Here is a 26,199-nt window from a genome sequence, read left to right as displayed (position 1 = left end):
TGATCTGTTTGCCAATGACGTAATTAAGAGAGAGGAGAGATGATGAGAAAAATCCAGGCGAAGGACCTTGCTCCAACTCTCTATGAGATAATTCTCTGACTACATATGAGATGATCTCTCGGTAAAGTTGCAATGTATAAGCTTTAATTCGCGCAATTTATAAACATCCATTGCCCTTGGTTACAAATTCAATTGGCTAATATTCGAAGACTGTTTTGTAGAGTTTAACCTTCTATCGACGGTCATCTGCAACATTATCGTGCGAACGTTGAATTCGCAAGCTTATCTTTCCCCCTCGACTATACATAAAAATCATCTCTTCGTATCTGAACAATTTTACGATCTTTCTTGGCGGAAAGAGAATAAGTAGACGTCCTACGATGAACCCGGAGGGTCTCATTGATTTGATAATCAACTTTCTTCCACGTGTTATGCAAACACAATCCACGGTCGGTATCGCAACTTACCAATGATTAATGACGTATTCTTACATCTCGAATGTGTTCAATATCTCGTACAGAGGGTTTCGTTTCCACTCCATATCTACGGAATTTTCTTCTTCCCACTTTTTCTGTTATTCGCGGGTCAACGGCAAAAGCCTCGCGAGTTTTTTTTTTTTGCGGTGGGTTGATTTTCAACTGGAATGGTATTGTTGGTGTGCGATGTGTCACTTCGCACGCTAAGCGTACGCACGTATGGTTATAAGCTCATCGGTGTATGTGTGCACATTTGTGTAAGATGTGACATAAAGTTATTGGATTAAAAGTTGGCACCGAGCCAATAAGCGACTTTGAAAGCAAGCTGTTCGCGTTATACAGAATCCTCTCGTACGACAGACCTAGTTTACGGATGAAGTAGATCGCTCGAAATTCTCAGGCAGTTTTTCTTTTCTTCCAATTTCTTGTTTCAAAGCTTCGCTTTGCCGCTTTGCTTAAAAAACATGAAAATACATTTTGCAGGATAAACTTGAACCAGTACCCACTAACTGAACTGATCACTGTAATCAGACCAAATTCATCAACATCGCTGTACGATTTCTAAACGAACACAACGACGGTATTAGTGCATATAATAATAGTTTTTAATTTTCAATCATCGTTTTTCGGTGTCGTAGATTATCTTTCGTCCGGTTTGATCCTGATTTAATTACAACATTGAATTATACCTATAGATTGGTTATTGCTTGCAATTATAAGCTGCTATAAGTATACACCTGTCTCAATTAGTGACGCGATATTTATTGGGTAGTGATAAATATTTATTACTTTTTGATAAAATTTTTCTCAACGGTATAATCGTCAAAATACATTATAGTAGTGTAAATTAGTCGTTCAAGTACGGTGACGGCTACGACGCTGTTCGGAGAATGAGGATGGTTTGCCTGATTTTCGACAATTGTTTTAAACCAGATATGCAATCATCGAGGCCTGATATATAAACTCGGACAAAGTTGTCTAGGTCGTTCGGTGCCGCCGTAAGGATACCCGACCTTATAAGGTGACATCGCCCACGTGTTGACGAGGCAATCGCTTACTCCGAGTATAGCAAGGACAGAGCCATGATGCCGAGATCATTCCTATACGTAACATTTCTTTCATCCATTATAATTTTTTCGTTAACAAGCATTATACATTTTTCAGAAATACCCACGACGATTTGCAAAATACCGTTGCATCCTTATTTGACGAGTATAACATCGATCTCACAAAATTTCTATAGGCTTATCTTCATTATAGTTTCAGCTTTCACATATTACGAAATCGTGAATGATAAATGGATTTTGTTGATATTGTCACAGTGAGATATTTATTTTTTCTTCTCTTTTCGCTGTAACAGTTCTAATAAATTACTGAATACCGTTGTACAGGCACAGTCTTTGCAATAAATACGATTTATTCCCGACGCGTTGGACCAGGAAGCGCAAACATATACGTATAGAATTAGGAATATTTGTAAGATAAGAAAAAAAGGGCAGGCCGGCAACACCTACACGTGTCTCTTCCTCCCTGGGTAACTTCAGCTATGCTTATAGCGTATGTACTATACGTATACCGGAGCTAATTAGCCGACGTTTGACGAGCTGCGTGTTACGTTTACACTCCTGGAAAATTGAATAGGGGAGAGAGAAAAAACTAGCGGTAAGTATGCACGATGAAAATTAATTGTAATTTGAGAACAACGCCGATTTATCAGCTGCAGGTGTAGCTACAGATATATAAGGCAAGCCCCAAGAACATGTTTAAACGAGTAATTAAGGAGAGACCTTAATACGATCGCACGTATTCCACTTGTTGTCCACCGCGAACGCATGTGCACAGTGTTCCATCTATTTTTAGTACTTTCCTGGTACTCAACTATCCGGCCTATGTCTTTCATGCTCTATATGCTACATTTAAAATAGAACGCCGGTTAAAACAGTTTCAAATAATTCCCTGCTCTTGAGAATTAAAAGAAATTTCACCACTTCCCCGCTTGAGAAATTACTGCGGGGATACCAAAATAAGGGCTGTTAAAAAAAACCGAGATGAAATGTTACTGCGTGGATAATAAAAGGTTGGAATGAGATTACTTCGATCGATTAGACTCGAGAGCCAGATAACAAGACGACGAGTTGATATTAATAACGATTAATCAGTGCTTGGGCCTACAGTGTAGTTCACAACGAATCGCGCAACATTGTCCCACTGACATTTTGAATGGAAATGTTTTTTCCCACCAGTGTGAACGTTAATAATAGTGAAGTTATAATTCAAGCTGGTTTTATAATTCAAGCTTCTCGCGTTCTATCGATCTTGGCATGTTGCGGAGTGCGCGATGTTTCGAACCGAATATAGATATCTACATTTTTTTTTCACAAACGGGATCAATCGAAGTTTAACCGCATCCGTAACGCCAACGCCGGAAGTAAACTCAACGTTTACGGCCTCGCCTATATAAATTTAAAAGCACGCCGCACGATTCACCAGGTTCCACGGTAACGATTTATCGAAACTGTTTCATCGTGGGTATTGGCAAAACGTTCTCGAGAAAGAAGTAAAGCAAAAAAAAAAACTACCTGGTATTCCTAAAGCATAAGCGTGTCATTGCAAACGACTTATTCGTTAATAGATAAGTTAATTCTTTCTCTTTATAGAAATACCAAGAAAAAAAACCTAAATCCGATGAGCAACTCATCGAATTTATTCAACTAGAGTAAAATACATTTCGGTGTTTGATATCGTCGTGAATCAGTGCAGATTATATTAACGATAAAAAATCAGAGTTTCACATAATGATTAATATTCAAGGATGTAACTACGTGCATATTAGTCAACTGGCGTAGAGTGTGATAAGATAAATTTTTCCGTATAACGAGATATGTATTTAAAAGAGGCTGAAGTCAGTAACGCTAACGTAACGAATCGTGGGGGTAGAAACCACTGTTTCGTAATTTTATAGTAACCGAGGTAATTGAGTTTTCAAAATATGAATACATTTTTCCTTGTTATAATTTACCGCACCGTCAGACGTTCCTAAAATTGCGAAATAACGATTTCTTCAGAAACGTGAATCGTTACAATAACGTTACCAACTTCATCGTCATATATTTTATTGCGTATAAACAAGGCGCGCGCAATATTTAGGAATGAACGAATTAATAAAAATATACCCACGCATACATATAAGATATATGTTTGACAATACGTAGCCGTCATACCGCCGACCGCATGCTCAAGAAAATAAGTTTGTAATTTCGACTCAATTGGTGGTCAGCTGAGAAGCCCGCCAGTCAACGCGTGGCTCGTGGGTGTTTTGAGTGAAAGTCGATACTTATGTCCAGGCCTAATGCGGGCATTGTCAAAAAGTGAAGACTGCCAGGATTTATCAAAGGCGAAATTCAAGAACTCCCGTATACAGTTCTTCGGTGTCACGTTGAACTTTACCTGTATTCCGTAAAAAGTAAATAAAATTGAATTAAGCAAGAAATGTCCGAGTTTTCAAATAACCATCACCGACTTTTGTAAGGCTCACCAAAACATCCATTTACCTTTACGGTGTAGCAACTTAAGAAGTGAAGTTGGAACGTGCGTATTGTCAACTTGTCAATCGAAGTTATGCACGAACTTGAAAAGTGGTAGAAATAAAGGGACTACCTTGGAAACATTATTTCAAATCTCTTGTACTACGTGTGTACGACTATCAAGCGATTAAGCACGGCTCGCTCTTGACATTCATCCAATAATGAACAGCCGCCTAAATCATATTTATCTCAAGGATAATCGATGTATATACCAAAATATCCACTAGCTAACGACTGGAGTTATCGTTTGTCGAAGGAATAATACAATGTGGTAGGAATTTAATAATAACAGAGCGAAGGAAAGGTTGTAGGCATGTCGTCGATTTACCAATTAATTTCAAGTACTATCCTCTACGCCAAAAATAATCCACTTATTAATTAGCACGAAGAAAGATTACGGGGAGATAAGCATGAATTGTCTAACCCGACTGTTTTCACAGCTCCTTATTTTCCCTGCAGATATGAATCGGTTCTTCGAACTCGTATAATAGTTAACCGGAATTGCGAATGCGTGATATGCCTAGAATACGGATATATATAGTAAAATATTTGAATGGTAACAGTCGGAAATGCGTGACACAAATGGAACGCGAGCGAAGAGAAAAAAATAATAATAATACGAAAGACGAATCAACGCCGTGTCGCAAGCATTGATCAAACCGTCCCGTTTTTCTTTATCGAATTCTGCAAACAAAGCGACACATTTTGCACGAACAATCTCTAGATCTTTGCCAGCGGTCTCTCTCGTTCGCATCACCCGGTAGCCTTTGGATAGTTGTGCACGTGCACGTATATACATCGAGGGCCACACGCAACTTCGCCCATGCACACGTATCGGGGACCAGACTCTGGCCCAGCGATGTATTCGTTCAGGTACAGAGAGCTACGTGTGAGCACACATGTAACTCGTAACACCCATACGCAAAGGTTATTAGCAAACCCTCTCCTTTCTTGGCGACTACTCTTCGAGTGAGTCATTCGACAACGTGCGGCGGACGGAGCAGCACAAGTAAAGTAAACGGATAAACTCTCGCGCTATGAGCGCTATTTAAACGATTTTGCGAGAGCGTGTTCCGCACAACGCGGCCAACCAAAATTATGACGATCTTACGGAATGCCCGTACGCGTATAGTTTTGTTGATGGCCGGCACGTTCACACCTTGCCGAAGAGTAATTTTCCACAAATGCATCAAACAACTCCTGCCCAACCCTCGTAGGTGATGGAGACCTATGACATGCTGCTTAAATGACGCACGGTTGCATTACGATCATTGATTTACGTCCATTTACGATGTAGTATTGATGTTCCGCGCCGCATTGAAACCTCGGATAATCCTAGACTGAATCAGGTATTGCACCAGAGTCGGGGCCGGGTGTATAGTTAGTTGTATTGTAGGATTAGAAGAAATTTACATGTAATTGTTTCCATTGATTCGTTTTTTTCCCCCCTCACAAACATAAGCTACGTAATTCGTTCAATTTGCTGTTCCAGACTGTGTCTTTTGCGTTACAATCCCGACTGCGGTAGCTTGACTAGGTACGGAGAGTTTCGGGTTTCGGGTAATGATATCTACTCTGTAGAACATGAAGATCTGATAGAAAATTAGAGTCCAATAAGACAGCTTACAGTGTAATATGAATGTTGATTGGCTCTTGCTTGTAATATTTACACCTCCGGGAGACGAATGAGGAAAATGCTACTTCACCGCAGAAGCATTTTGTTACACCTGGAACAATTATTATCCCATCGCTAGCTATACGAGAACTGCGAGCAATGTATAATTAGTTGCAAAGAATCATTGCCGGAGTGAGTGTGTACCTATGTGATGTTACAGCACGTGACGAAGGTGCATTCAAGAGGCGCCGCACTAGACAACGCGCAATCTATCATCGCATAATCCTACTGCTTTGTGCCTTATAAAGGACGTGAGTAATTCGGCAAGAATACACAGATTCATCACAATTTACAATCGACAATATAACGAGAATTGAAGAGGATTCGGAACATTCGCGTATATGACGCATGAATGATTAGTCAACGACTGTGGTCGCAACATTTTTTTACAAAGAAATGGTTGGGAAACAATATGAGCATTGAACTCGTTCAACTTTCCATGTCAAATTTATCTTCATCGCGTTTTAGGATTACATCATCAGTGTTGATAAGACAGATATTCAATTGCAAAGTTGTTAACCTCCTCCGACGGAGAAACTAATTATCCGTCGGTAATCGGCGGTTTAGGCGTGACGGAAGCGAAAACTTGATTCGATTGAAAAACTACACCGTAGATAAGGAATGACGATGATTACCGAGTAGATTAAAATGACATTCTAGTGAATAAAAGATGTAATTGCGAGATTAAGTTTACCTGGCGAAAAAAAAGCGTAACAAACAATTTTGCCCAGCCTTTCATCAAAATCGCGTGGTGGTTAATAAACTCTTACTCATGGCCGAGAGCCAAATATTTCAAATACTTGTAATTATATTTCTGTTACGTTGGTCGTAAATTTTGACGCGTAATCCTCTGTAATATTGAACACCGTGAAATTAGGTTGGTAGAGAATCAATTACAACACTATGCGTGAGATGAGAAGAAAAAAGAACGGAGAAAATGATCATCGGTGGCGGGAATGCAACCGTCGTATATCAATTGTAATTATAAACAATGTTCATAAACGATTAGTTCATGTTTTAAGGGGCCGGATTTGATTGGGATACGTTACTGAATAATCTTTCAATATGTAACCTGTGTATTAACCGCGTACTATTGAATAATCACTGCGATGAATATAATAAGGTAATTGTTCGTCACTGTGTCTATTGCCTACTTATTAATTACTTTACTCCAGAATAAAAGACTTTCGAAACTCGACTCTCGTTATACTCTGATAAATAATATTCCGACCGAATAAAGATTAATCTGAATAGATGATAGCCAGGATTTTGGCATCAAAGGCGGTTAGGCATGTATTTGCAAAATAAGCACACCTAGAAACAAGGAAAGCCAGAGGTGCACGCGGCACGTGAGATATAACAGGATTTTGATGCTTCTGGTTGAGGGAAAATTGGTAGAAAATAGGGTGGATCGATCGTAATTTGGATCGAACAAACAGATTTTCTAAATATGGAAATACGAGGTCGCAAAATTAACCGGTTAAAGCCAGCCAAGGTACCGAAAACCCACGCACGGTTGAAATAAAGACACGAGGAGAAAAAATGGTCAAAGGATACTCACCATCTGTCCTCTTAATATTTATGCTGGTACCAGCCTCGATGTTGCACATGTCGTGATCCATTGTCATTTAATAACGCGCACGATACACCATGAAATGTTTAATAACGAGGGAAAACACCGCGAAACGTGAGACAGTGGTCAGAAATGATCACGGCTCGGCAGCTGACTCCGGCATAGGAGGCTTTTATTCGGTTGACAGTTACAAAAGCGTTTGCATTCAAAATTCTAGAGGGCCGCCCGTGCTATAGCGACGACAACACGATTCGACCCGGCAATGTAATCGGTCGAAAATAATCACACACACTTCGGATACAATTTAACGCTCTCAAGGTCACTACCTGGCTTGAGAATTACATCGAAAACAGGCGGATTTCACGGGAAAATGTTTGGTTTTAAGCCGGGATACTGCCAAGTGCCAGTGTCCGTTATTGACAACGAAAAGGCACCGAGCGCCAGGTTTCGGCGAGACTCGCCACTGGCACCATCTGTCTGTATTTCTCGAATTTCGTCATCTACTGAACGATGGCAGCACCTGTCACTGTTGTTCGAGAAGAACGTCGTCATTTGAAATCGGAGTAAGAGTTAAATCGGGAGTGAAATTATGCAATTTCATCGTTAAACTTATGCGCGCTGGCGTGAAAGAGTGTATCCATGCGAATTCCTCATCAAGACATTACATGAAATTATTGAAAACTTTTGCTTGTTTTTATTCCATACACGAAGTACATGTTTTGTAATTGCAATTAGAAAGAAAATAAAATAAATTTGCGATTGTTGAATTTTGTTATGAGAATGTTTTTCAATCACAGAATATCACAGTTATTGTTTTATTTTAATGATATAAATATGAAAACATGTCATTGTTCCATCGTCGTATCAATATATCCTTGTGACGAGAATCACTGTCAAGTGTACACACTCGCATGTTGAAAATAATCAGCAGAACATAATCTGTGTTATGATATTATACAATTTATTTTATTATGTCGTATCGTCCTTTGATGATTGATTTCCAAAATTTTTGGACCACATTTGCGTTATGCAAGATTTCAGTCCATCCATATCGACACTCTCCTTCTCTGTCACCAGATGTTTACAGATTTTCTCAGCCCTTATAGATAATGAAAGATTATTTGTAAAAATTGAAACGACTTTCACATTTTATCCATAAAACAAAATCTTACAGTTTTTCTTGTTGGTAAACTCTGAGCGTCTGAAGTTTATGAATCGGTTTCTTCTTTTTCCTGTTTTCATATATCTAGAAGAGTTGAGTTTATGTTTACTCAATGATTATTATGTGACAAGAAACGTGAATTAAGTTTAAAAAATATGATAATAGTTACTGATAGAGCACGTTCGACAATTTTTGATTCAAGACCAGCAGCAGCGGCAACTGAGTGTGCAAAACTCATCCCAGAATTGCCATTGGTAATCTTGTGGAGAAAAACCACTGTGCCATCTTGATTGATCAGGAAATTTAAAGTCTAAAAAAACACTTGAAATTGAGCTGCTTTCGATACATAATTACCCGATGCTTCAAATGTAATTTAAAAAAATTATGATAACCCAATATTGCAGGTATGTGTGAATACTTATTATTTACTTGTTTTTCAACCAACGATGTCTGTGGTATTAAGTCAACAACACTATGGAGGTGTGTTGATACAAACATGTGTGGACATTCCGCTCCTCTATTGATGAAATCCGTCAGGTAAGCTGCGAGCAATGAAAGTGCATCTATGTATGAAGTACCTTTTCCAAACTCGTCAATTATCACTAAAGAATTGGAAGTTGCATCAGATACAGCTCTATTCATCTATTGAAATTTAAGTACAGCATTAAAAGTAATATATGCTTATTTCTGCAATGAAAATGCTCCAACTCGAGTTTCCTCTATAGCTTAGGTTCAACAAATTTCATCGAAGATAATATTTACATAATTTAAATAAATGTAAAGTTATTATATACCTGTCTGAGATCAGCCATAAACGAACTTGCGTTGAAAGCCATGGTATCGGCAAAGTGTATGCGTGTCAGAATATGCTTGATAACACCAATAGTTGCAGATTCAGCGGGTACGTAACTACCAATATGTGCCATAAAAACGATAAGTGCAACTTGCTTGAGGTAAATGCTCTTGCCACAAGCATTGGGACCAGTTATGATTTTAATCAAACTGTTGTCCTGCGAGGAAAGTGTGTCGTTTGTTATGAAACTGGAGTTAATTATTTCCAGTAATGGATGACGGCCTTGCTTGATATCTATTATTTTAGACTTTGATATTTTTGGTCTCACATAGTTCAAATCACGTGCGACTATCGACAAAGAAATCAACCTGTAATTTTCATAAAGAATAAATGGGTATCGTAGACGTATCAAGTTTGAATCGTAGTTCTTACATATTTCTCATGCTTTTAAGCGAACATGATTGAGTGCAGTGGATATACGTACGCATCTAATTTAGCAATGTATTTTATTATCTCAATAACTGGTTTGATGTGTTTAGTGATGTACTGGACCAGTTGCATCATTATCTGGCTCTGTCTTTTGGTAATCTTCTCGAGAATGTCACCAACTGTATTCTGTAATTCTGGAACGATATTACACAACGGCTAAACAAGAGTTGTTTATACATTGACTTTTACTCAAATATGGAAGTGAACAGTTAGGGCATAGACCTAGATGGTCAGAGTATAATACTGCATACCTACTGCACCTGGACTCTTATAATGACAAATGTTATTGGCCACGAATTTAAATTCCAAGCCCGGTAGTTCATAGTCTTCAGGAGGCGAACTTTCCCAATGTGTTACAGCTAGCAGGTAGCCGATGTCTGGAAGGTACACCATACTACAGGCTTTTACAAACTCCGGTAACTCTTGCAGATCTCGTTCAGCCATCAGACTCAGGACTTCAGGCAACGTCTGATTTTCATGATTCACTGTGAGTAGTGTGGATTGTTTAATAAATTGATGTAACGATTGGCATGTGAATGATTGGTTTTTCTCCTACTATGTACCGTGTAATATGATACTCACACTGATCCAATTGTGGATCGACCCCTGCATGAGCGACAAATTTATTTTGCCGCTTGGATGATTCAAAGTCAACAATGTATTCTATAAAATATCTTAGTCGATGCATTTCATCCGTAGCACTATCGACAATTTTCGTAAATAATGGCAAGACATTTTTGCAGGTCTCACAAATATCCACTATATGGATTATGTTGCAAAGTGTCTATTTTGCAAAAATAATTAAATTGTAATTTTTTCAATATGCAATATCAAATTATTAAACGTCACATAGCTTTTAGCAGTGCGATGTAAGGAAAATTAATTTAACAGTTCACCTTATGTAATCTTTGCCATTCTGAAGATTTTGCTTGGGGAGCTGAAAGCCGGTTCATTACTTTGGTTATTTGGTGGATTTTGGATAAGCATGGCAGCATATTCTGGACAATATTTTGATTTGTGGGATCCAAGCAAAATTCGATAACATCTAATCTCTCATTTATTTCTTTTTCATCACATGTAGGATGTTGAAACATTGACCTATAGGAGAGGAATTAGTATTATGAAAGGGGGACTGAAGTACACTTATTGCAAAACGATATTACCTCAAAATTCATAATTACATATTAGAGCAATACTTTCCACAGGTATTGAAGACCCGGGCGAGACTGACAACGATTCAGAATACTGTAAAGGCTGAGTCCTTCTTTACGTGAGCTTGAGGTGCCAAATTTGAATAAGCTGGGATGATGGCGTGGATTGACAATTTGCAAACCCTTATACGTTTCGTTATCTACCATGACGATATCTTTCCTGAAGCAAAACAGACGTTGCAATATGAATCACTGAACAAATCAAGCTCATACAATTCCTCAGCAACTATTTCTTCTACTTACAAGTTAAGCTTGTGCAGTTGCACAAATTTTGCTTGACCAATCGCATCCAAAGCCATTGCGTTCCAATGTTTGTCGAGGTATTTCAAAAGTAATCCCAGGGCATGAATCATGATAGAACAATTGAAGTTAATTATTGAACTGAGAAACAAAATTCTATCTTCGTCAGTTAAATCATTAGGTTCGAATTCTAGCTTCAAATGTTGAACTCGTGTATTGCACGAAGAAAAACCATATTCCTTTTTGGACATTATTTTAAATTTTAGTCGTGTGAAACGGTTATTGGAACTCGGTGTTTCGACTGGAAAATTTTCATTTTCTTTAAGAATGAATTTCTTCAAGAGCGTCAAAAATGGTTCAGCCATGCCTGAAGTTGTAATAATAAAACTCGGCCGTGATTGCCTGTATATTACATTTGTCATGTCAAAATTCAAATTGCTTTCAGCTATATCTTCCAGTATGTATAGCTCAGACATTATAGTGTTGTAATACGCAGCGCCCAGCTGGCCATTTTGATAAATAATTGACAAGACAATCTGAAACAAAATTATCGATTAAGTTGGTGATACGTATATCATAAATATAGAAAATTTTATAGCCCATATATATATATATATATATATATATATATATATATATATACTGAAGCCGTCTCTGGTTGAAAAGTTAAAATTCTATGGTTTACTAGCCTCTTCCGTATCAACGTCAGAACTGAGTCCATCCAATGACTGGTTTACAGGAGTAGGATTCTTCTTTTTAGTAACTGTGGCAGAGGAGCTACTCTCCGTCAAACCTATGCCAATGCACACCCCTTGGTCCAAGCTACTGCTGGACATTGCAGACCCGACTTGATAACGACTGGATAAGCATATCGATGGTTGATATTTACATAAGAGAAATTTAATATTATAAAAGATATGAGCTCAAAGATATGCCAATAAATTATGCAACAGTATATCATTGGTTGATATTGAGCGGTGTTAAATGTAAAGTAGAATAAATATAATAGTATTTTATCAATCTACAATACGTTTTCAAGCTGATCATAATTTTTACATTTCAGTTTCCGTTGATCGACTTTTTTCATCGCTCGTTTTTGCTGATCCTTGATTATTTGTAATTGAACTTGGACCTGGCTCCTCATCTGAACTTTCGTCACAAAGTGACTCAAATGGATATCGCCTATAAATGTATAGTAAGTGGATTAAGGGGATTCCCTAGTTGATTTCAACGGGTCGTATATATCTCCAAATATCCGCGTATCTCAAATTCAAAACCACCCCATTCTATACGCAATTCCGAACAAAAACACTCCAACACATTTTGAATGAATTCTACAAATTTACTATTATATTTCATGTAATCAATGCCGTTTCTTTATTTCTGCGTCTAAGGAAAATGGATTCGACTATTTTTGTTCACAATTGCGTATAGAATGGGGCTGTCAAGCCCTTTTGCGCGTTTGAGATACGTAGACTTTGATATTTGGAGATCTGTACGTCGATGTTTAAATCGACTAGGGCACTGCCTCAGTACACTTTCAAACCGTATCGCATAACCAAATGGACACATTTATTTCGAATTCATATGTATACGATTAGGTATTGATTTCATTAATTTAAATATAATTCCTACTTTTCAGATTCTGATGATTCTGGTTTTTCTTCTTTTCCACTTGCCATTTTGCGCTAATAATATGTACTGTTAATTGTTGTCAGTTGGCACCTAGAATTACATGTGCAAAGATTTAATTTTACTCAATAAATATGCTAATATTGAATAAACTTGAAACTAACTTACAGAGATGGGTGCAGATGACTTACAAAACAATTGAAGTTGCTGGAATCTGAACCACTTATCCATCAAACCTAAAAAAACATTTGAATGCCATCTTCGAAGTTTTCGAAAGTGAAAACTGATTTCAGAACTAGTAAAAAAGTTCTCATCATTTCGAGTTGCAGCAGTGAAAAGAACACAACGAGAAATGATGGAAGAGACGTTTAAAACGTATACACCTTATTCTCGTACAATCGATCAGGAGACTAATTAATTCAATAAAAATACGATTTTTATTTGATTACATTACATGAGCAAATTTCGTTGTTTGTAAATTCCCTGTACATAATTACAATGATGTATATATATTCCCTAAGCCCGTGTATATTAAAATATATTTTTCAAAAAACTAATACTATCGATACAAATAATGTTGCCCATTAACTATACACACATATAAGTACCTATATCTTTGATTAGATTTTTTTGTTAATACTTGCGTACATTAAAAAATACATGTATGATAGATTTTTTTCATTAAAGAAGAAGCAGAGAACACATTTGGTAAAATTACTGTAAGTAATACACATTCATAATTTGTATAAGTTGAATGCGTGCTTAAAATTTCAAAGGATTTGAAATCATATTTTTTATTAGAGTAATATAACGGTACAAATTTTGTACATGCATGAATGCGATTTAATGCATTAAAAATTGAATCATTCCTCCGAAACTTAATAATATTCTGCTTAAATACTTCTCTTGATTTCCGTGTGAATTTCATTATGACACACTTTTTTTTTTTTGTCTAACATATGTTTTGAGATGATGTTGTGAATTATAGACATACTATTAAAATAATAAATTAGTTTCGATTGAACAATATCAACGAGTGTATTCTATCGATGTACGTACGTAATAATAAAAATTAATTGCAGAACTTTCAGTTTACGGTATGGGATATTGCTAATTTCTAAATTAACTTACTTAGTTCTTTATACTTTAGGGCATTGCGTTTGCAGAAAAATTCTCTTTGGAAGGATTTTTATATGTACATATATAATTCATAGAACAGAAAACAATGATATATTACATGATCTTGTATATAAAATATTAATAAAACTATATTTAATATATTATTATCATTTATTATTTATTATTAACAGATTAAAGTCGCAATTTTTCAGAAGGAATTAACTAGCAATGGGTGGAGGAGACTGAGGGTTATAAGATATCGGTCGATAACTTTTTTCCCTGACAAATGGTTGGATTGCGTTTAGCATCAAATTATTTGACGGCACTCTTTCACGTGTGATTGGTTCGACGGGGGATTCCTCTTCCGAGCTGGCATCCTCATGGCTCCTGGCAGGGCTTGCCGACCTAATCGAAATATACTTCGTTTTTTAACATCTTGGTATGCAACCGATTCGTATTAGTATAAATTAGTATGATGCATTGCGCAGTTTTGGTAAATGGTTCCTCAGCTTACCGAATTATAATCTATCATTTTCTGAATGACGATTATATTAAACTAATAGAAAAATTTAATGCAAGATCCCATATAATTAATCTATTGTACTACAGACCTGAAATTACATTTTGCATTGCAATATCAACTACAATTACCATTCTATTCATTGGACTATGAATGTTATCACGCTGAGCATAACTTCGCTCGCTATCATTTTTATATAATAAATTAATACTTTTTCAAATATTTGACTCAAACAGTTATATATCTTGAGCACCCACCTATGCGTTATACTGTTGTGAACTACACCCAACCCAAGGCGTAGTTAGAAGCGGTTGATTGCGTTTGTTTTAATGAAGCGTTGTTAGGTGACTAGAGGTGTTAAGACTACTTACTTTATGCCCACCTTAAAACCTGCATGGAATAAAAATTGAACGCCAAACATTAACAATTTTCTTGTAAATACTTATAGTATAAGTACAAAGATACAGGGCTGAAATGGCTAGTTTCGTTGTGTTCACGGATATAATTCCAGTTTTAAGCTCCCTGTGTGAAACAGTAAGAGAATCAAGTTATTTGATAGTGGAATACATATTAAAAGGAGAGACGCAGCAGATTATAATATGTGTTATAAATATTGGGAAAATTTGACATATTCCACTTGGTCAACATTGATATGCTAGAGACTTACATTTAATTTGATCGCATCATTTAGGGAAAAGCGAAATATTCTGAATATGCATCTACCGTCACAGTATAAAGTAAGTCGGTATAAATCGTCCGGTCATGCAACATGCTGTAGCGTTATTGATTTGTTATCCAATTCAAACTTAATATAAGGGATCAACCGAAGCATATTATAGGATTTTTAAACTAATATTGGATGATACTTACCTAGATCGATGAATTCTGACTTTAGTTGGCGTTTGCCGTGAATGTGGTCTGGTATTTGGCTGAGATAACTCGCTATCGCTGCTTGCCAGCGACGATCTTGCTGCTACGGCACCGTGTGCAAAATCTTTCCTATACACAGTTACAAGGAAAAGGTATGATGGAGTCAAAAAGTAGATACATTAGTCAAATCAATAATAACTGAAACTCACCTATAGTTGTCTGACCTAGGAGTAGAATTAAGATTTACTGGTTTGTTTGGATGAATTTTTGCGTCAACAAAGACAGGAGCGCTCTTGGGAATATCGTACACGACTTTCGGATGAATTGTAGTTTGCTTGAATTCAATGTGTGGTGCACTTTCAGGACCACAGTCGTAATACCTTGACCTGTAGTCTTTATACTCTCTTTGTTGTTGATGTTGTCGATATTCAGAATGCATATGGTGTAAACTAAGATTAGCTTTTCGATTGTATTCGTCACTACTAGCACTGTTTTTTCTCGCCGCTGATAGTTTACTAGGCGGCGCCGAGATAGGGGATGAAGCTGACGACGAAGGTGCACCGTCAGGGTCCGCACGAGATAACTGCGTATTGTCCCAGACAACTGGTAGGCTTCTGTATACAAAATGTATTTGTTAAAAGTCATAAATCATTGAAACTGCATTTCAACGATTCGGATGTATTTGACAAAATCTTGATGTGTGTTCTAATAACAACAGCTCTAAACGGTACGTATTAAATGGAAAGAAAATCATGAATATTTGAAATATGAGTACCCGGTAGTTTCATCCATGTTGAACAGTCTAAGCTGTTGCCTAATATTGGCCTTTTCTCTTGCACGTTTTTTCTGAAACTCTTCTTCGACTTTCCTCATTGCTTCTAGCTCTCCTTTTCTTTGCTGTTCCTTAGCTTCTGCTTCTCGAGACAACTTTTCTGCTAGTCTGCGTCTCTCGATTTGTCGTACAGTTGACTGGAATGTAAACCGTTTGCTTTTAGAGTTACGTTTTGCAGAAGCCTTTAGATCAGATAAACTATCCTTGACATCTTGTAAGTTTTCCGGTCCAGGTGACGGTGAACGTTCTCTTTGTTTCATTTCCGAAATGTTCTCGCATGATTTTGAAAAGTTTGAATACTTTCTCGACGTTAATCCACCATCGGTAAATCGTCTTTCTCTGAAGAGCCCAAACTCTTTGGATTCTTTGGAATATTTTTGAATGTCTGCACTGGGATATCTGAATACTTTTTTCGATTCGTTTGTACTCTTTTTATACTTTATATTAGAGTTATTTGAATTCTTTTCCTCGGTACTATTGTTACGGTAATTGAGACTTTGCGTTTGATATTCGGTAGCATTGGATTCGGGTAGATACATAACGTGTCCACCGGAGGCTAGATAAGAAAATGATGGTGGTTTCATAATAATCGGAAATTCAGGCTTTTCGTCATCTTCATTTTCCGGAAAATTGGTTTCCCACCCAGGAGATGGTGTATTAGTTCCTTCAACGTTCGGTGGAGTATGTTGCAAAGAATTTGGAGCACTCGTAGATAAAAGCCAATTCCCATCTAAAACATCGTTATCTTGTTTCCTGTCAACATCTATGGCTCCTAATCCGAGAGCTCCAGAGACAGATCTTTTCAATTTCTGCAAGGAATTAAAAGAGGACGACTCTTTGTTCTTGAATTCAGGATTGTACAACGACATTCTATTGTCATCTCTGGGTAAGGATAGAGAAAAAACATGAGGTCTTGGGGGAAACTTGACCGGCGTAGCCATAGGTGGAGGAGAATCAACACCTGCATCGCTACTAGATTCCTCGCCCAGATCTTGTTGAGGCGTCCAAGCCGGTCTAATCGAAGCCTTTGCTCGGTTTGTGATTATATCCAACGGGTCGTCGTTGAGAGCTCCAGCATCACCCGAAATTCCAGAGTCTCCAGATTTGTCATGCGAACTTCGTGGACCAAGAGCTACCAGAGGTGGCGGTGGTCTCGATAAACGTTCTATGCGTTCTTCGAACAGTACCTGAAATGCGAACAAAAGCATTAGAAAATTCTCTACTACAAAGCAGTGCATCACAATAAAGATTAGTTGATTAGGCAATAATTTTGGTGAGACTTAAATTCGAATTATTTTCATTCTAAGGAACCTACCGGTCCTTCTTCACTTGCTGTGCTCATAGTTGGATATGGAGCATCTAATGCAGATAGCAATCTCCAAGCAGCTGATGGTGAAAACCGAGGAATTTCCAATTGCTTCTTCGGTAGTGTAGGCCGTAACTTTAAAGCAATGTCCTCGCCAGTATGTAGGATCTTATCCTGAAAATTCTACATTTAGCCCTCATGAAATTGTGTCTGTATTTCCATCTATACAAAATTAATAGGTATATGGGATATACCGGAGTTACCAAGGCTCTGCTAAAATTTTGCGTTTGTGAACATAAAGTACTTACATCATCCATCTCACCAGGTGAGGTCTCAGGTGAGCTACTAAGTTCTCTGTTGTGATTAAGCCTTGCTTGAATCTGTTCCATCTGACGTTCCATTAGATCTCGCGATTCCTTCGAAGTTGCTGTGATATCCATGCCAAAGTAGAATGTCTTTGGAGGCGATTTCCCAGCTGGTGGTAGTCTGAGAATTGAAAATAAGAATCACTGTTTGTGTAAAAGAAAAGAAGTTTAATTCCCATTAGAATTGATATGAATTCGTAAAATCTTACATCTCCCAATTTTTCACCGGCGGACTCCTGACATCCGGTTTCCTCGACAGCTTTTCTTTTGAATTCAATTCCTGATTGTCCGTTTTCAAAATAGGCTCCGAGCGTCTGTTCTCCTCATTTTTATAACCACTGCTTCGGAAATCCGTTTTAACGTTGTTACGCAGATCAAAATTAGCAAGATCCTTACTTTTTGAAGGCTCAGGCGTACTTTCTCTGCCTGAACCCTGACTTCTGTGATCGTTACTTTTGTCCCTATACTGTCGCATAGGACTCTCAGCTCTCGTCTGTGTTTCGCCTCGTTTCTCCATCTCCACGAAATCGTCGAATGCTTTGTGCCGATGTTGATCACCTCTCCTTTCTTCGAAATTCTCCATTTTCTGCTTATCGGAAAGTCGATCATCCAAAGATTGCCCACGCTTCTCAATTCTGTCCATAAACAACTTCTTCTCGGCAATTATACGTTGTGACGCAGCAATCTCATCATCGTAAGTCGCAGACTTTTTCGAGATTTTATTTCGCCATGAATTTCGTTCGTTTTGACGATCGTTTAAACCCCCCCTCTGAAACCCTCCGTCGTGTTGCTGTTCAGTTCTTCTATGATCGTAGGAAACATCCTGGTTTCTCGAATTCTTTTTCTCGGCTCTCCGTTCGTCGATGAACCGTTCCTCCTGTTGTCTTGCGCTCTTCCCTTCGATGCGTCTCTCATCAATGAATTCTTTCTGATTTTTCGTCAAATATTCTCTGTGACTCGTAGGCCTGGCTTCTCCCACCGGACCCTCTCGCTGATAATTCATTTTACTCCTAACTTTTCTCGCTGCTAACATCAGCTCGGCCTGAAACTCTGGGCTGCTCAAACTCCGCTGGAGCGTATTTTTTCCATCGAAAACTTTGGGCCTTCTTTCCTCTTTGTCCCAACGTTCTTGCTGCTGCTTCCAGCCAAGATTCTCCTTGCCGGATTGCTCGTCGTTCCACCTCTTGCTCTCAACTTCCCGTTCCTGAAGCGACGTCCAATTCGCCTGTGCCCTCTTCGTCTCGGCGCGAGTCTTGAAGAGTCTCGATTTCCTAGGCGGTGGTCGTATTTCCTCTCCAGGCCTCATCGATTCTCTGTCATTACCAGGTGACCAGTTGTAGGAGTCCGGCGATGAGCCGTCTCCATTCGGCGGAGGCGGTGCCTTGTACTTCTTCTTACCCTTGTTGTACCTGCTGTCCCGTTCCTTAGCGTCTCTTTCCGGATACCCCTGATGACGTTCGTATCTCCCCTGTTCAGTGGGCGAGTATCTCAGGTCGGGTTCGCTTCCAAACCTTTTGAATTCCTGGAATTCCCTGTCTCTCGGATCCCCGTGCTGGTATTGAAGATCACCGTTCTGTGCTCGCGGTTGCCCAAAATTTGATGCTGACGCACTTCTGGTACGATAGGCGGCTTGCTGAAACAGAAATTACGGTGTTCGCAGAATTTCGTTAGTCTTTGCTTCGAGATCACAGAAAGAGGACTCGTTATATTGGAATAAATTACAGAAATAATCGTATGCAAGATGATCCGGATTGCCTGTGAGAAAAGAAAACGAAACTGCATGCATTTATGTGGTACAGTTGAAAGAGCCTTGAAAAGTGCCTAAGACCGGCAGTGAGTATGCAAGTATTCGAAAAATGGCACAAAGCTGAGAGAAACGCGCTGAACGGTACGAGACTTGGTTGCATAGGAAGTACTTGACATTTGGCGCCTTTTCGAATACATGAATAAAGTCACGGCCGCGGTAATCGGATGCTATGTGAGTGCATTTTTCCGCCCAACCATGACAATGAAGCATAAGAACTGACGATTTTAACAGTCCGAGTATTAGAAATTCCGAAAGCAAAATAATAAATGCAAGAATCGGCCAGAACGATCTCTGGGAAAGTTGATCAGACCAGATAACAGTAGAGATTTTCATACGTGAGGTGAGGCAAGAAAATCAACTCGGTGAATCGGATAACCCGAATAGATCTCGAGAACGCGATAATCTCTTTCTTTGAAAATACTTACGAGGCAAATTATTCTCCAGTCTTAAGAGAACTGCGCATTAATTTTGTTAGCTACCTTGTTAAGATCGTGTGGCAACGTCAGCGCGGAAGGCCTCCGTCCGCTGATGGTCCCACCGTTGTGGATGATGCTTCCATTGTTCGTAGCTCGTAACCTTTGATTCGGGGGTTCAGGGAGAACCTTGTGACCCGAGGGTTGCAGATGTTGTCGATGCATCTCCCGCGGGAATGAGTGGGTCCATCCCGGTCCCATTTCACGAGCCACTCCACCCTGCGCATGGTGGTGATGGGAGCTGCTGTTATTCCCCATCTTCGATCGGGCGAGCTTCTAGGGGTCAAGGAACATGCCGACCCTGCAATGGCCAGGAGAGAAATGAACGGTTAGTGTAATTTCTGGATGAAGACATTCGGCAAGTAATTACCTCGTTATACAGTTTAGTGTGCGATCAGGGGAACGATATAACGATATGCACGGGTATGGGTAATGGACTTGCATACTCTAACGAATGATGGATAACGGAAACTGCGTATAGGTAATTACTCAAGGATGAACTCCAGAGTTTATGTAAATTGGAGAGCTACGCTTTAATTGGAAGTAACACAACCGTGTAACCTGGGCGCATACGGCAGATAAATATTTTCTCAAGGCACGATATCTCGAAAAGTGGTTCAATTAGGAGCTATGGGACACGCAATGCCTGCTCGACTCTATGGTAGGTGAGTACGCAGCGGACAGATGGGACGATCGAACTAGCTTTCCATTTTTTTCACCGACGTACCCATGAATCACCTTCGTGTACTCGTTGCTTCACAGCGGGCATCATAAATTTCATAATTAAATGATTTATCGCACGCTTATTTCGCGGACGAATAAGATCGTGTCACGAAATGGAAGATAAAATATAGACATGAAACTCGAAGACCGGTACAACACGATCGACGTCTCGCGCTTGTCGTACCTGACTTCGTATCAAATGTTACCAATCATTAAAGAGTCTTAAACGCATCAAACAGAACTTTGAATCGATGAAGAACCAGCGTAATGCCACGACGCGACGTAATAGTCTAGAAGCAACTCTCTACTCCGCCATTACGAATAGCTTGGATATCTCCGTTACGTGAATGTTTGGCCCGATACTTACAATACATGTATATATATATATACACATGTATTGTAAGTAACATATATATATATATATATGTTGGTGTGGCACAAATTGTTAAAGGTCACCGATTATTAATGCAAATTAATGCTATCCACGTATCTCGATCTTTATATCTCCTGGTTATTTCACTAGTTTTTATTTTGTTTTTTCTCCTCCTCATCGTTTATTATTATATTAATTTTTCTCATACCTAACGGATGTTGGTTACCTAAAAAAATACAACTATTTGCATAAATTACTCGAGACCGTGACCCCGACACCAGTCGCAGTGCGGGTGTACGTCGGCAGAAGCTCGCCTCACGATATCTCCGATCGGTTTCGCGATTCGCAGACAATAAGGTAACATTCTTCAGGTATTTTCGAACCATGCAACGGTCTGCATCCCAGTTAGGGTCAGCGTAGTTTCATACGTTACAGGTATACCGTACACACGAGAAAGAGCAGGAGTACCCAACGAACCAACGAACCAACCGCCATAAATGTTGCAGATGCTTCGACTTGGCGTTGTACGAGCAAACGTCGATACCTCAAGAAACGACAAGCTATGGTCGGCGATGCTCGAACAAGCTAGACCAGTTCGCTTACAGTTAGACACCGTTTAACCTCACGCTGTCCTCGCATCCAGACCGTCATCGAGATGTGTGTCTTTTCTCGAGTCCCAACCCATTCACCTGTGCTGGCCTGAAGAGCAGGTGCTCTGCCTTACAACTTGCCGCAGTTTGGATCGACTTAGACTTTGAGTATCGTTAACCGTAAGCATAAGTGACATAACAGCTAACGACCACCAACTGCGATCATCGAGTATTCTTTGGGGCCAACGAAATCGGCAGGTGTACCCATAAAGTTGCATTGGGTTAAAAATTGATCCAACGTTTTTGCCGATTATTTGAGGATTATGTGCAGAAGAGTTTTTGTGCCGGGTATTGATGACTGGTTGTTTTTCTTTTTCGTTTTTTCTTTTTTTTTTTTTTTTTGTCGTTGTTGTTCTTCTACTTCTTCTTCTCTTTCCCACTCAATCGCCGAAATTCTGTTCCGAGACAGAATGCCGCGGTCATCCCGTTAGTAAAATGTCTCAATATTTGGTAGTGTCGAAGTTACTGTAGCAGTGACCGAAGAACACAAAGAAATAAATGCTAAATCGAATAACGAGCACCTGTTTTGCGCGGTTTTTTATCACTTAAGCGTAAAATACAGTTAACACAGTTACCCACGGTCACCGTGCGATCATCGAGGAAAAGGCATCATAGCCAGGGGCGTTTCTCGACGCCGTGGTATATACATATACAGATGTATACATACATATATAATATATATATATATGTATATATATATATATATATATACGTAATTGAACGCGGCTATGATAGATATTAGCGATATCGCAATTGATCTCGTGTGCCAAAGGATCTAAGTATCCTCCGGCCGATCACCGAATTACAGAGATTTTATCACGGAGCGTGAAGGATATAGCCACGCCTGCCGAAACGATGATTTGTGATCGGACAGTAGAATTGCCACATACCGCACGATTCTCTATATAACATCTAACGATAAGATGTAGAAATTAATGATGCAGGAACTCGGACCTCCGGAATTCTCGGCTTCCCCGGTTTTGTACCTATCCTAAGATAGCCGGAGTGACCGGTAGGTACCACGTTACAAAGCGGCAACTCATGCGTGACGCGGGTGGTTATGATATCCCAGCCTGTGACGATCTTGAGTCATCGAACCTGGACGATCGGAGCTGCCAGCGAGTTCAACAAAACCAGAAGAAAATAAAGATCTCGTGGCGCCACAACCGAGTCCACTTTTCCAATGAATATTTGCGTTGGATATACACAACGGGCGTAATAGACCATAAACAGAAGTGCCTGTATACGCGCTCCGAAGTATTAAATTTACAATCGTCGTTGCTTTAGAGAGTTTATTTCACATTATAACACCGAAGCACAAAACTAATTCCAGAATTGTTACCACCTCGATGGGCTACGTTTGTAATATGGTAATGCGTAAAAGGCAATTTACTAATCTTCCGAAGTACAGTCACGTAAAACTCGGTGTCACTGAGACGCCACCGTTCACAATTAGACACAGTTGAGGTAAAAGCAGTTGTCAGATATAAGAGAATCAGATCAACCATGGCGTAGGTTTTAGATCGATCCGTTCGTTTCTAATTGTTCCGAAAAAAACCCCATACTATATCAAATGAACATGAGAAATTCCGACTCGTCTACTTGCCCGTGGCGTGAAAGAAATTTGAGGAAAAAAGGCATCGAAACTTTAGATTTTCCCGTCAGCTAATCAGTGCATTCTACAATGCACCGCAGTAAGGTATTTACCGCAAGTGGAAGTGTAAGGATAAGGCTGTGTCCCGTCTAAGGATAACGTGCAGCTGAAGATCCATTATTATACCTGCTTGGACTCGCGTGTAAGTTCTCCTTTGGTGAGGCTCAGCACTAAAAACGACGCATCCACGAGGCGCCAGTTCACGCGTCTGTATGAATACAATCCATGTGTAGAACGAATTTGCCTGAAACGGCGTTCTACGGCCTCGTAAGTTGGCAGGAACGAAGAAAGACGTACCACTACCGTATTCATACGGGTTAATCCGACAATGGTGTATAGAACGTGGGTCAATACTCGGGGGAGCTGGGCGAGCTGTTGAAATAAATACCGTTTAGCAAGAATTACTACGTTTAAATCCCTCTCTCGCGTCCGTAGAGCGAAGACGCTCCAGCGGTGAAATCTCGTCCGTGGGCGTCGATTCGACGGATAATTGGAGGCTGTGCCGAGGCATGAATGCATCTGTCGAAACAGCTACATGCAACGGACAAGGTCCTTCTCCCGGCATTGTTGCACCGCTTCGTACAAGCAGAGAATTGTACAAACAATGGCGTGTGTGTGTGTGTGTACCACAAGACGTGGTGTAAGCCAGGCAACGCTATCTTATCTGCATCATCGGATTCGCCCACCTCGCGAACCGCGTCTGCAGGTCAGAGCCTTTCGCGTAGCAAAAATTCAACGTCTCACGGCTTATAGAGCCGTTGTATGCGAGATAACTGCACAGTGGGTAAACTTGGCAGTGGAAAATTTAGTCGCCAGAACGAGAATCGTTTGACCCGCCTTTACGGTAAAAATGTCCAACTCGAGTCTTGAGCCGTCAACGAGGTGTGCGATCGTTTTCGCATCGTACCAGTTAAGAACCTTAGATTCTCTATTCGGTAATGGGTTTAGGCGAAGCACCGTTCGCCGGGTCACATCTCGTCAGACACGTCTTGACCCGAGTTGACGCCAGACGAAGACGAAGACGAAGACGAGGAACGAGGAGTGAGGCGAATAAGAGAGCGGAGTGAATGAAACCAGGAAGGTAACTTGACCCGGCTTAAGGAAGGACGCACTCAGCTGTGATGTCGCGAGTCGGTCTTTTCTTCCTTGCCTTTTTCGCCGCAGCGCACCGAGTACGACAATAAAATTATGATCAGCGAAAAATTGATCTGCGGCGAAAGTGTGTATCGAGAGGTCGCCTCGGCTGCCAGCGCCGTAATCATCGTAATCCTTTCTTTAGGAAGGTCGTAACACCGTGGCGGATGGCTCTGGAGTCTCGTTCAAATTTGCCGAAGCGTAAAACTTTCGGATCCTCACGAACTTTCGTTACAGCAATACAGAATGAATAGATAAATAGTACGCAAAGCGGTCAAGTTAAAAGTTGACGTAAAAAGACTCTTGAGGTAGTAATACGTGCGTATAATTGAATAGACCCGGCCAGCAGATCGTTATTGTAAAGCATCGAACACCGGAAGTGGTAGTAAAAATTTCACCGTATTTTATATCGACGGTCACGACTCGGACACGGACAAGTGAATCGGTACAAGTAAAATAAAGATTGCAAGAATCCACGATCATGCCAACGTATTTTCTGATCCGGAATAAGAAGCTATAATACAGCTTTAACTTTATCACCCTCAGGACGGTACAAGCAGCTGCGGGCAGGTAAAGGACGAAATATGGAAGCCGGAAGCTGATCGTTCAGGCAGGGAGACGAGCCGAGGCTCAGGTACAAACTTTTCCCGGTCTCATGCCGCAGCTGAAGACAAAACTCGGGACCGAGCGGCTAGGAATCCAACGAATGCAGATCGCTCGCTCATAGATCTGCGGCCGGGTAGCAACTCTCGTTTAATTGACGCCATGAGAATCGAGGACTACCACCGAACGTTGTTCACGCTCTGGCTTATAAATCGGTAGAGCCGGGCATCGAACCGATGTGCTCAGGTTACACGAGCTCCCGCATCGATATCCTGGAAGTTGAGGCTGCGTTCCCCGAAGCATAAAGAAGACACGCAGAAGGAGGAAAGACATCGGCAACTTTTGCCCGCGTGCATGCATATTTTCCCTTTGCACGTCCTTTAAAAGCGGCCTCTCCTCCGCTGTACCTGCACACCGCTGATTGCTACTCTTGTTCATCCCGAGGTAAGTTATAACAGTCGACGCGGAAGAGGCAGAAGAAGAAGAAGCGAGAGCAGAGTCCGTTGGCTTTTTCAAGGTTGGATGCCATTCGGTCAGGTTCACCTGGCCCGGAGCAAACTGATGTCTTTCTGAGAAATTCATACTTTACGACGGAGCGAATAACGCTTTGCCGCTGCTCCGATCCGTATCGTTTCACCGTGTACATGCGTACATACTTGTAACTTATACCCACCTACCCGTGCACCACTACGGAATTCAGAGAGCGAATTAAATTCCCGTTAAGGTGAAGCTGCGGGTGAGTCTCAGCTCGAAATTAGTTGCAATCGGTTCGGATCTTTAGCAAAATTCCTTCGTTGAACTACATAAATCGATTCATCCGCACGATAATGGTCACTGATCCATCCCTTCTCTTGCCCCGTAAAAGTCTCCCGTAGACTTCTGGTTAATAGCGGTAATTATTGTTTTTGTTCTTAAAAGGTTTTCCCAGCCAGGTT

General features: G+C 40.0%; 4 protein-coding genes and 1 long non-coding RNA gene across 9 annotated transcripts in view; 1 reads left to right on the top strand and 4 right to left on the bottom strand.

The window, feature by feature from the left end:
- LOC124186139 (kinesin-like protein KIF2A) overlaps positions 1 to 7,759 on the bottom strand; it is a 31,838-nt gene extending 24,079 nt beyond the window's left edge. For 2 of the 3 annotated variants that reach the window (XM_046577647.1, XM_046577657.1), the window contains exon 1: positions 7,297 to 7,759. In XM_046577647.1, the coding sequence (XP_046433603.1) occupies positions 7,297 to 7,363 (67 nt within the window). In that variant the 5' untranslated portion in view covers positions 7,364 to 7,759. The remainder of the gene's footprint in view (positions 1 to 7,296) is intronic. The other variant, XM_046577697.1, reaches the window with a different exon arrangement.
- Positions 7,760 to 8,004: 245 nt separating this feature from the next.
- Positions 8,005 to 11,745, bottom strand: LOC124187890 (mutS protein homolog 5-like; the record flags this gene model as incomplete). The annotated part of the gene is made up of 11 exons (XM_046580074.1): positions 8,005 to 8,407; positions 8,481 to 8,554; positions 8,640 to 8,780; positions 8,900 to 9,112; positions 9,265 to 9,631; positions 9,748 to 9,886; positions 10,004 to 10,237; positions 10,335 to 10,536; positions 10,649 to 10,850; positions 10,953 to 11,123; positions 11,207 to 11,745. Coding segments are annotated over 11 exons (2,412 nt in total), but the record flags the coding sequence as incomplete, so codon positions are not given.
- Positions 11,746 to 11,877: 132 nt separating this feature from the next.
- LOC124186282 lies at positions 11,878 to 12,986 on the bottom strand. Its single transcript, XM_046577837.1, has 3 exons — positions 12,839 to 12,986; positions 12,260 to 12,385; positions 11,878 to 12,061 (listed from the first exon to the last, which is right to left on the bottom strand). The coding sequence occupies exons 1-3, from the start codon at positions 12,883 to 12,885 to the stop codon at positions 11,878 to 11,880; spliced, it is 357 nt and encodes a 118-aa protein (XP_046433793.1). The 5' UTR covers positions 12,886 to 12,986.
- Positions 11,964 to 13,478, top strand: LOC124186302. Its single transcript, XR_006871621.1, has 3 exons — positions 11,964 to 12,080; positions 12,267 to 12,398; positions 13,006 to 13,478. It is a non-coding gene; the product is annotated as an uncharacterized LOC124186302 (long non-coding RNA).
- A 230-nt stretch (positions 13,479 to 13,708) lies between these two features.
- Positions 13,709 to 26,199, bottom strand: part of LOC124186207 — a 50,924-nt gene continuing 38,433 nt past the window's right edge. The window contains exons 2-10 of one of the 3 annotated variants that reach the window (XR_006871596.1): positions 20,134 to 20,428; positions 18,057 to 19,480; positions 17,791 to 17,968; positions 17,492 to 17,665; positions 16,120 to 17,363; positions 15,554 to 15,958; positions 15,345 to 15,473; positions 14,732 to 14,864; positions 14,219 to 14,359 (exon numbers count right to left, since the gene is read on the bottom strand). Coding sequence is in view for 2 of the 3 variants with exons in the window: in XM_046577710.1 (XP_046433666.1) it covers positions 14,173 to 14,359; positions 15,345 to 15,473; positions 15,554 to 15,958; positions 16,120 to 17,363; positions 17,492 to 17,665; positions 17,791 to 17,968; positions 18,057 to 19,480; positions 20,134 to 20,385 (3,993 nt within the window). In the remaining variant the exon portion in view is untranslated. Of the gene's footprint in view, positions 14,360 to 14,731; positions 14,865 to 15,344; positions 15,474 to 15,553; positions 15,959 to 16,119; positions 17,364 to 17,491; positions 17,666 to 17,790; positions 17,969 to 18,056; positions 19,481 to 20,133; positions 20,429 to 26,199 lie in introns of all 3 variants that reach the window. The other 2 variants (XM_046577710.1, XM_046577720.1) reach the window with 2 other exon arrangements.

This window comes from Neodiprion fabricii, chromosome 1, assembly GCF_021155785.1.
Source record: "Neodiprion fabricii isolate iyNeoFabr1 chromosome 1, iyNeoFabr1.1, whole genome shotgun sequence".
NCBI classification, from domain to species: domain Eukaryota; kingdom Metazoa; phylum Arthropoda; class Insecta; order Hymenoptera; family Diprionidae; genus Neodiprion; species Neodiprion fabricii.
Note: the sequence above shows the minus strand (reverse complement) of the source record. Positions and strands in the feature narration are given on the sequence as shown.

Coding starts and splice junctions, on each gene's coding strand:
- LOC124186282 (XM_046577837.1), bottom strand. CDS start 12,885: ATGGCAAGTGGAAAAGAAGAAAAACCAGAATCATCAGAATCTGAAAA. Junction 12,386..12,838: donor GAATCATCAGAATCTGAAAA/GTAGGAATTATA, acceptor ATACATTTATAG/GCGATATCCATTTGAGTCAC. Junction 12,062..12,259: donor CGATCAACGGAAACTGAAAT/GTAAAAATTATG, acceptor ATGCTTATCCAG/TCGTTATCAAGTCGGGTCTG.